The sequence below is a fragment of the Sceloporus undulatus genome, chromosome 9 (genome assembly GCF_019175285.1).
Source record: "Sceloporus undulatus isolate JIND9_A2432 ecotype Alabama chromosome 9, SceUnd_v1.1, whole genome shotgun sequence".
In the NCBI taxonomy this organism is placed as follows: domain Eukaryota; kingdom Metazoa; phylum Chordata; class Lepidosauria; order Squamata; family Phrynosomatidae; genus Sceloporus; species Sceloporus undulatus.
Window position 1 is genome coordinate 13,338,185 of NC_056530.1, and position 10,120 is coordinate 13,348,304.

General features: G+C 45.1%; 1 protein-coding gene across 1 annotated transcript in view; it reads right to left on the reverse strand.

The window, feature by feature from the left end:
* ADGRB2 (adhesion G protein-coupled receptor B2) overlaps positions 1-10,120 on the reverse strand; it is a 124,585-nt gene that overhangs the window by 94,076 nt on the left and 20,389 nt on the right. The window contains 1 exon segment of the mRNA XM_042440705.1: positions 1-505. This exon segment is cut by the window's left edge and continues 8 nt beyond it. Coding sequence (XP_042296639.1) covers positions 1-490 — 490 coding nt within the window. The 5' untranslated portion in view covers positions 491-505.

The following is a 10,120-nucleotide window of genomic DNA, read 5'->3' on the forward strand; positions in this document are numbered from 1 at the left end:
CCACGAAACGGAACTCCACCGCCTCTGGCGGCAGCAACCGACTGGCCGCCTCCGGCTCCTCAGCCAGGCAGAGCTGGACGAAGTTCTTGTCAAAGTGGAAGAAGGCGACGGGTCCCTCACCTTGGCAGAGCTCCAAGCGGATCTCCCCGCCGTCTTCCTCTTCCTCCTGGGGCAAGGCGGTGCCCTCTGGCTGGCTGCACGTGTCGTTGGAGAGGTAATGATCCAGCGGGAGCACCATGGGCGAGTAGTGGGTGCAGACCTGCTCCTCCCGGTTGAACTTGAGGTACAAGGAGTACTTGGTGGGGTCGGGGTTCTCCAGGGTCCACGAGCAGCCGGTGGAGACGGTGGGGAAGAGGTCCTTCAGAGAAAAGGAGCCGTAGAGGACCCCGGAGGCCAAGGCGGAGCAGGCGCTGGGAGCTGGGTCAAAGCCCTGGGAGAGCCACAGCAGACACGATATCACAGACAGTAAGAGTGGTCCAGCAGGGTTCATCCTATGACATTTGCCCTTCAGGGAGAGACAGAGAAAGAGACAAGCAGAGCAAAATGGTTAGAACTAGAAGAAGGAGTTGCCCAGAAATGATTCTTCAAGTCTAAACTCAAGTCCAAAGCCCAGTAAAGTATACTAGGCCCTTGGTATCCACTGGGTTTTGGTTCCAGGACCCCTCATGGATACCAAAAACCATGGATGCTCAAGTCCCATTGTATTCCATGGTATACTGACATGGGTTCCTTATCTAAATGGCAAAACCAAGGTTTGCTTTTTGGAATTTATATATTTTAAACATATTTTCAAGCTATGGATGCTTGAATCTGTGGATATGGAGGTTGGGATCACCTTGAAATAACTGTCTTTCCTGCACCTCTATCCCTCCCTCTTCTCATGAGCTGGCCCTTCCTATGGATGTACATTTTTGGAATATTTTCAAGCCACGGTGCTTGAATCCATGGATAGAGAATCCATGGACAAATGTAACATTTTTATGGATGACTTTCCCCAGATTTCTCCAGCAAGCGCTGGGCTGGGATCTTTAGTTTGGCGAGGAGCTTAGAATCCTCTCCCTGAAAGCACTAATGCTTCCACAGGTATTGCACAGGAGGCAGGAGGCAGCTATAGGAACTGTAGAGGAGGCATCAGGGTGCTATAATTCTGCAGCACTGAAAAAGACCTCAGGCTCCATCTTCAAAGGTTAAAGGGGTTCTTTCTTCCCCTCTGTAGAAAGCGACAAAGCCATCCATACACTGAAAGCGTAGGACTCTGTTCCCTCACCCACCCTCCACATTTTCTTTTTAATCTACCAAGCCGTTAAACCCAAACAAGTTGGCCATGGGTAAGCGCTGTTTATAGAGTCATAAAGAGCCACATCTCTCAGACTCATAAACCCCCGCAGGGTGCAGAGTTTAGGGAGCTGGTGCATTTTCCAACCTGAGAAAGAGATGGAAACCCAGCTGCAGGAGAAACAAAATACTGGTTGAAAGAGCTTCTGAATTTCTAATTTCTTCCTGGGCATTAACCTGGAGTAATTTGGCAATGCAGATGCAGCCTCCACAAGTACACTGCTCTCAACTGGCATGGCACAGCTGTTCAAATGTTGGACTGAGCCTCTGGGAGACTAGGGTTCAAGTCCCCACTCGGCCATAGCAACTCACTGGGTGATCTTTGGCAAATCACATTCTCTCAGCCTGAGAGGAAGGCAAAGACAAACCTCCTCTGGATAAATCTTGCCAAGAAAGCCCTAAGAGAGGGTTGCCACAAGTCAGACGTTGAAGTTCTATAACAACAATATTCTCATGCAGGAGTAATGGATCTACCAGGAATGAGGAAGGAAGCAGAGGAGAAGGAAGGAAGGAAGGAAGGAAAGAAGGAAAGAAGGAAAGAAAGAAAGAAAGAGGGAAAAGAATGATTATTGTTGGTCCAGCTAAAACACTTGGCTCAGCTTAAAGGAACACTTTTAGCTCAGGGTGAATTATGATTTTTATTGATCCAGCAAAAGCAGCTATTTTCTCACTAGATCTCTTGTCAGAGGTTCAGGCAGAAGTAGGCAAAATGTGCCTCCCCCCCTTATTTTTGTGATCCTTGATCACTCCAGACTTCCAAGCACAAGTAAGTATCTAAGCAAGTCATCTGCAAAAACCGGAAATTAATATAGGCTACTGTAATGCACTCTATGCAGGACTACCCTTGGAGATTACTCAGAAGCTGCAGCTAGGGCAAAAGGCTGGGGCTCAGCTGTGTGTGGAAATACCATACAAATGTAATATAGTGTGTGTTTGTGTGTATGTGTGTTCAAGTTGCCCGTCAACTGATAGCAACCCATTTTTTGTACTTGTAATGTAACAACGGCAGCATACTTTGGCCAGGTCTGAACCTGTGATTTTAGCAACTCAGTACTCTCCATAGAGTCAGTAACTTCCCTGAAATCTGTCACATGCAGCCTGCAGCTGTTCTTTGTAGCAAAACCAAACAAGGAAGGAAAGCATGGAAGAAGAGGGATCCTGCAGAAACACTCATCCACAGCCACACCAATGAAGCAGGAGCCTGCCCTTCTGCTTCTAAATTTAGAGGCCGGAAGGCGGCCCCTGACACAGAGACAAATGAGCTGCTGTCGAAGACGCAGCTCCGCCGTTGAAAAATGTGCATGCAGACATGGAATACAAGGCAAGGGAAAGGGGAATGAGCATGGACCACATTTGCGCAATTTCTGCAGCAGGTATTCCTGTATGCCTTAGGCTCCCTATGGCTTCCTCCATCCGTCATCACTAGATGCATCTCCACTGCAGAAATAATGCTGTTTGACACCACTTTAACTGCCAGGGCTCAGTGCAATGGAATTCATGGCCCAATGTTATGGATTTGTAGTTTGTTTTAGCATCAGAACTGTCTGGCACAGAAGGCTAAATCTCTCCCCAAACTACAAATCCCAGCATCCCATCTCATCAAGCCACAGCAGCGTTAAACCGCATTATTTCTGCAGTGCAGCTGCAGCCAGAATCTTCAAGAACTGACTGAATGGGACTTGTTTTGGTTGGGACTAACCAACAAGGTGCTAACCTCGGTCTCAAAAATATGCAAGTTATAAAGAAGAATAAAAATTAAATCTGATGACTGGCACAGCCATGAGACAAAAGCAAACGCCAATTCCATAGTGTCACGGCAAGGAGCATTCAAAAGGTACGGCCGTGTTAGTCTGGAAAAATCAGTCTGCAAAGGGGTCTTGCAGCATCCTTGAGAGTAATGGAAAGAAAGAAGTTAGTAGAATGAGCTTTTGTAGACGTCAGCCTACTTCCCCAAATGCATGTTTTCTTCCACAGCATTGAGCAAGGAGAATTTTGTTTGCATTGTCCCACATAATGTGCGATGAGAAACCCAATCAAGGTCTATGTCTTCCATTTGTAAACTAGTCTCCGTTTACTCCACGTCTCCTTGCAACACCTTTAACAGACTTTCTAAACATTTGGGGTTTGGTGGTTTGATTTTTGACCCCCAGGTATGCCCTCTGGATTGCTTTTCCTTTGGTTGCAAGGCTTGATCCTCCCCCATCTGTGCACCGAATACAGGAGTGTGTTAATTCAAGGGCAGGAGCAAGGTGAGTGCTTCAGCTTTATTGATCCGGGCGTTTGAAGAATCCAAGGCGGGGAGGGCAGAAGGGAGGAGCTTTTCATCAACACCTCAGTTTTTGGCATCTGGGGTCAGGGAGTCTTGACAGCCTCATTACCTTGAGTCATAATCTTCTTTCGAACAATTAAGATCCAGCAACTGGGAACCATGAATCAGCTGGACTGATGCGTCTAACCATAGATAAAAGTGGCACATCGGGACCTCGGTGAGTTGCAGGAGATTCTGGGAAACCACCCTATTTGATAAGAGCCAGGACTGCAGGCTGATGCAAGGGCCAGCTTATCCATGGTTCAGTTGCTGCAATTGCCCTCCGAAGGAAGAAGGATCCTACTTTCCACACCTTCCTTCCTACATCCCACAACCATTGTCCAATTGCCATCTGGTTACCACTGTATGCAGGCACAAATCATGCTATCTACATGGAGTTTCCTTTCTGGACAATGTACAATGTACAATGCCATCTGCCAGCCAAATGGTGAAGCACATTGACATATACAGAGTAGGATGCAAATGCACCCTGCCTCTATGACTTTCCTCATTGTGCATGGGAGTTATACACAATGGATTATGAGCCATGCACATCAACTCTCAGCCCATAAGTTCTGTACTACATTGGTATTTATTAGAGGGGTTGTATAACTTATACCCAGTGGTCGTGCCCTTCCCAGAAGTCTCTGGCAAAAGCAAAGTCCTAGCTTGTGTGTTTTCCCTCGTTCATCCCTTTTTCCATCTTTGCCACATCTCCCAAAATCCTGCACCGCAAGCATAGCCAATTGGAAGTGGCCATGTTGGCAGAGGAGGATTCTGGGAGATGTAATTCCCCAAAAGTAACTTTTCCAAGCTCTGGAAAAAAAAGTGCCATTTGAATATGTACTGGATTCATTGGCCTTTATGGAAAATTTGATAAACCATCAACTCTCTCCTACTAAAAGCAATTGTGCATCAGCTACCAAATATTTCCACTCTTCAAAGCTGCTCCCTGCTCAGCTATTCAATACCGTCAAGTATCAAATATTGAAATTAAGTATCAAGGTATCAAGGAGATACTTGGTCAAATATTTATAGAGACAGAATACCTCTGGAGAATATGAGATTTGGTGTCAAAGATACTCAGGAGTATTTTCGGAGCATAATTCACTTCGACGCAGCTACAAACCTGCTTCAGTCATATTAAATATATATATTTATTACTTAGGCTATTTTAAAGACATGCAGCGGGTGAATCAGAGGTTGAGGTGGGGATTTTAGGAAAGAGTCAACAGTCCCTGAATAAATTAGGGGCTCCTCTCTCATCTAACCGATCATGTGAAATAAAAAGAGGGATGTTAATTTTGGGAAAGGAAACATTAAATCAAGTATTCTTCTTAAAGTGCAGCAGGGATGGCACCTACAAATGGCAGGAGTACCCATTATTTGCCCCCACACCTCTTTGGTTGCCTGTGCCCCCCCCCCCAAACGCTAGCCAGAAAGTAACTGCAAACAAAACTAGAAGTAACTTCTGGTTTCCAATTTTGGGGACCAGAAAAAATTTGGATTTTGGAGTTTTTCAGACATTGAGATATGTCCATCGACAAAATGAGATATTGTGGAGATGGGACTGAGTCTAAACATGAAAAGCATTTATGTTTCATGTACACCTTATACACATTGTCTGAAAGTAATTTTATACACAATGTTTTAAATAATTTTGAGCATGGAACCAGGTTGGTGCACACTGAACCATCAGAAAGGAAAAGTGTCACGATCTCAGCCGTCCATGCGGACAATTTTGGATTTTTGGAATATTTCCGGTTGTGGGATTCTGGATAAGGGATACTCTACCTCTTTTTCTTCTAAGTAATGGGGTTATCAAAGAAAGAGAGAAAGAACTGGACCAGCATCATGCAGTGTTGAGCGAAAAGCGGCCACCGTACTCTCTATGCCATGCGCACCTTTGCAAAAGACACTGCTTCCAAGTCTGTTTCGAAACGGATGCCAAAGAATCTCTTGTTGGAGAGGAAGGGAGGGAAAAGCTGACTTCTGGAGAGCAACCCAACACGCATAGCCCCCTAGCCTTCAAACCGCTTTTTGATAACTGATTAAGAAAATAATGAGTTCGGGGTTGCCTTATTAATTCAGAACTCTGAATCCATAATGGGCTTAAGGCCACCTCTGAGCAATTCAGCTGCAAAGGGATCCAGGAAAGGTGAAGCAGAGCCAAGGAGAGGTTGAAGGTCTGCAAAGCAGCAGAGAGAAAGAACTTGAGGCTAAACCCAAGAGAATTCTTTTAAAAAATCCTTTTCTTCCACTCATGCCTTCCTGGCCCTTGTTCACAAAAGAGATTTGGAAGGGTGATCCGATATAGAAGGAGAGAACATGAGTGTGATACCCGGAGTATTTGGAGGCCTTCCAAGCTAGAGGAGATGTCTCTCAAAGACACAGAAGACTAGAAAGATCTATCAGTAATCTTCAAGAGTTAAAAGCGGACAAGGCCTGGTCTTTCCTGCAAGAAGCAACATGCAACAGATATAGTATCTGGTTTTTCTTCTTACATCTTCACAACAACCCCAACAAGTAGCCTAGGCCAGTGATCCAGGGACATAGCCAGGATTTTAGGAGGGGGGGGGTCCAGACTAAGTGCCACCATTATAATGGGGTTTGGGTGCAGCGGCGCAGCAGTACGCACCATTCATTTTTCTAATGGAAGGGGGGGGTCCGGACCCCAAAAACCTTCCCCCCCTTGGCTACGTCCCTGAGTGATCCTTAAACCATCTCATGTTTAGGACTGGCGAGATTCTCCATCTCTCCTCCACAATGTGCCAGGAACTGCTACCATATTTGTGCCCACTGTCTACGTCTCTTTCTATTTTCCCTAGAAACTGCCCAGGCTAAAAGCTTAGGGGACTGGCACTGGTGCAGTGACCACTATGTTGGGCAGTATTGGGTTAGGAGACTAAGAGATAGTGGTCAGTCTAAGATCGCGCCATGGATTTTCTTTTTAGCAGGGACTGGAATCGGAGGTTTTCCAGTCCCAGAACAATACATGGTCTTTCACCATCCAGATTCCCCCGAGTGTCCTTTTCCCAGACCCAAAAGAATGGATAAATCCTTTCCTTCCAAAGTCTGTAGGAGCAACAATTAAACTTTTTAACAGGTTGAAGGTTCCTTCTGCACTGTTTAAAATCAACAGTATATGTGTGGGAGGTCAAATCCTGAAGTGGACTCCTAGCTACTTCTATTTGGGGTGCATGCGTTGCTTTTCAACACAGTCAACAGTACTTCAGTGGGTCCCACAGACAGAAAGCTGACCTACTCCAGATCTGCCACAATTGCTCACTGGTGTTTTAACCTCTTCCAAAATCATATCGCAATGGTGGGCAGCTGTGTGAGGAGCAGGGCCCAATTTTGGGGTGAGCAACCAAAATCAAAAGAGCCAGCATAGTGTATTGGTTTGAATGTCGGACTAGGACACCAGGAGACAAGGGTCTGAATCTCCCACTCAGCCATGGAAACCCTTGGATAGGTCCCCTTCTCTAAACCTCTTTCAAATCCAAAGGAAGACCATGAAAAACCTCCCCTGAAAATATTTTTGCCAAGAAGACCCTATGGTAGGGGTCCCTTAGCTTGCTGTCAATCAGAAGAGATGTGAAGATGGAGAACAACAACCTAAACCACTGCATTTGTGGACATTTTTGTGAGCATTTTTGCTACTTTGAGTGTACAAAGGACCCCCACCCCCAAATGGTGTGAATTTTTTAAAAAATGGGGTGGGCTGAAGGGATCATCAAGAAGGCCACGAAATGAGGTTTAGGGCTACATAAAGCCCGTAAGCCAGACCTTCCTTGCTTCTCACATAATGTAATGCTTTCAAAATTCCCAATGTCTGAAGGCAGAGGATAAAGACACCCAACCCATCACTGGCGCCTCCAGCCCACAAAATGAGGTTATCCATAAATCCATCATCCATCTTGTTGGACTGGCCGCTAGTCAACGTGACCCTCCCGCTTGAAAACAGTGCACCAGCCATGTTTGGCGCACCTCCAAGGACGTGATCAGCCCAATTAAGCACTTGGCAGCCGATAGCGCACAAACATTATGGGAAGTGCATGTGGAATGGGGGTGGGTCACACATTGTTCCAGCCTGTTGAGATCTGGAAACGTCTCCAGTGTAAGTACACACACACACACATCAGGCATGGAAGACATTCTGTTGGACCCAGCAGACTTATTGAAAGATCATTGCTATCTCCCCAAATGTGCTCTAGAGCAGAAATGCATCTCCCCTTGGGCTTTCATAACTTTGAGAGGTTCACATGTTGCTTTCCAAAGAAAGAAACCAGCTTGAAAATGCCAGCAGCTGAAGTCCACACCATTGGATAAAAAACCACAATCAAAACATAGCAAGATTATTTAATCAATAGGAAAAATGAGTGTAAATTGCACCAAAATTGCTCAGTTTTTCTAAATGCAGTGTAAACAGCCACCTAGTGTTGCTCTAGAGCAGTCATTCTCAACCTTCCTAATGACGCAACGCTGTAATACGGTTCTTCATGTTGTGGTGACCCCCGAACCATAAAATTATTTTCGTCGTTGTTCCGAAGTCCATCGAAAATATGTGTTTTCTGATAGTCTTAGGCAACCCCGGTGAAAGGGTCATTTGACCCCCAAAGGAGTTGTGGCCCACAGGTTGAGAACCGCTGCTCTAGAGGATTTCAAATCTTCTGGGAAGATCTTGAGCAACAGGTGGGTGATTTATTCCATTTTAAGAGTGGTACACCACAGGTTCGGTACTGGCTTGGCCATGCGTCATCTGGACAGTTGTCAAAAGAACTGGAGATTGGGCTTGCATTTATGGACTTATCATTGTGAGAATATGGGGGAATGGAGGCAGAGTCTTGCCCTTCCCAGCAAACTCAGGCAAATGCATACTGCTGCAGCATCTTCTAGCTTATGTGTTCTCCTTGTTCCTCCGACTGACCTCAAAGAGGCGGGATATAAATAAAATTTTATTATTATTATCTTTGTTAATAGTATTCACCATCTTGGAAATGCTGTGATGTTGCTTGGCTACACATCTCCCAGTTGTCATCTGTGAAATGTGGAGGGGAGCATGTCGCTGGGGATGAAAAAGTTGCAAATAATCTGTATATACCTTTTCCCCCCCTTTCCCGACCAACGACCAAATGTACAAACAATGGGGAGAGGAACGTCAGGAACAAACCCTTCTAGAATATGGCCACATAGCTTGAAAAACCCACAACGGGGGTCATGAAAGCCTTCAACTTCACAATGGGGAGAGAGGACTTCCCACCCCAGAAGATATGGAGCAATGCTTGGGCTGCTCTCTATGAAGATCATTCTCAACTTGCACCATGTTGCACCAAGCGGGGACTTGGCCGGAAGCAATGCAAGGCCTGCTCCCTTCCAGCTCCTCGATTAAACAGCCCCGCTGGTCTTAATGCAGGTTAAATCAGCAAAAGGCAGATCGGCTCCGAGCTTCTGCCTCTTGAATTTCCAAATAATTAGCCCAACTACTGAGGAGCGAGATGGAAACGCACACAACAATTAGGAGCCTGCGAGCAAAGTTGTGAGTGAGCGCTCCCACCTATTGTACTGGCACAAAAGCTGATTTGCTCTTGTGAGAGGTGAGTGCAGAGCTCTTCTGGAAGAGGAGGAAAATCAATAGCGTTTTCGATTCAGGGTGAATTGCAGGAGCAGAAAAGTGGGGTGGAGAGGGGAGAGAGTTTGTGTGCTACGTTTATAAACCTGGGTGCCATTTGCTTGGAGGTAATTAAAGACATACAAAATGGAGGCAGCAGGTGGTTCCGAAAGTCACATCCATACAAGTCTGTGGACGAACCTAGACAACATGTGTTTGGCCTCAAGCAAATTGCTCCCAGGCTCAGTTCTATACCAGTATAATGGGCACAAGTATGTTTTGCTGCAAAGAGGGCATATAGGGGCATCACTATGGGGCTTCCCAAACATCTGTTTTCAGGCAGAAACAGGTTATGGAGTTTGCCAGCATCCCTTTAAAATGCTGAAGCCCAGCAGAAAAGATGGAGTGACTTGGGTGAGTCTCAGTGGAGAGAGAGAGACCTCAGGGATATATAGATATAGATATAGATAGATATCTATATCTATAGATATATATACTTAAATTTGTTAATTCTTTTACAGTTTTCTTTAGAAACATCGCATCTTACCGAATTTTCACTTGAACAGCATGAAACTATGTGCATGTAAATACATTTAGGCTGTGTGAATGACACTGTAATTCAAAGATATGGTTTTCTACCCCTGAACTCCACTCCAGCCAGCATTGGATTTGTTCGTTATTTTAAGGTGTGTTTTAAAATTGTGTATTGTTTAATTGTATTTTAGGACATTGGGACATGGGGACATGGGACTGTATTGTTTTAATGTGTAAGCCGCTCTGGTTGTGTTGCACAGAGAGGCAAGATACAAATAAATTTTATTATTATTATTATTATTATTATTATTATTATTATTATTATTATTATT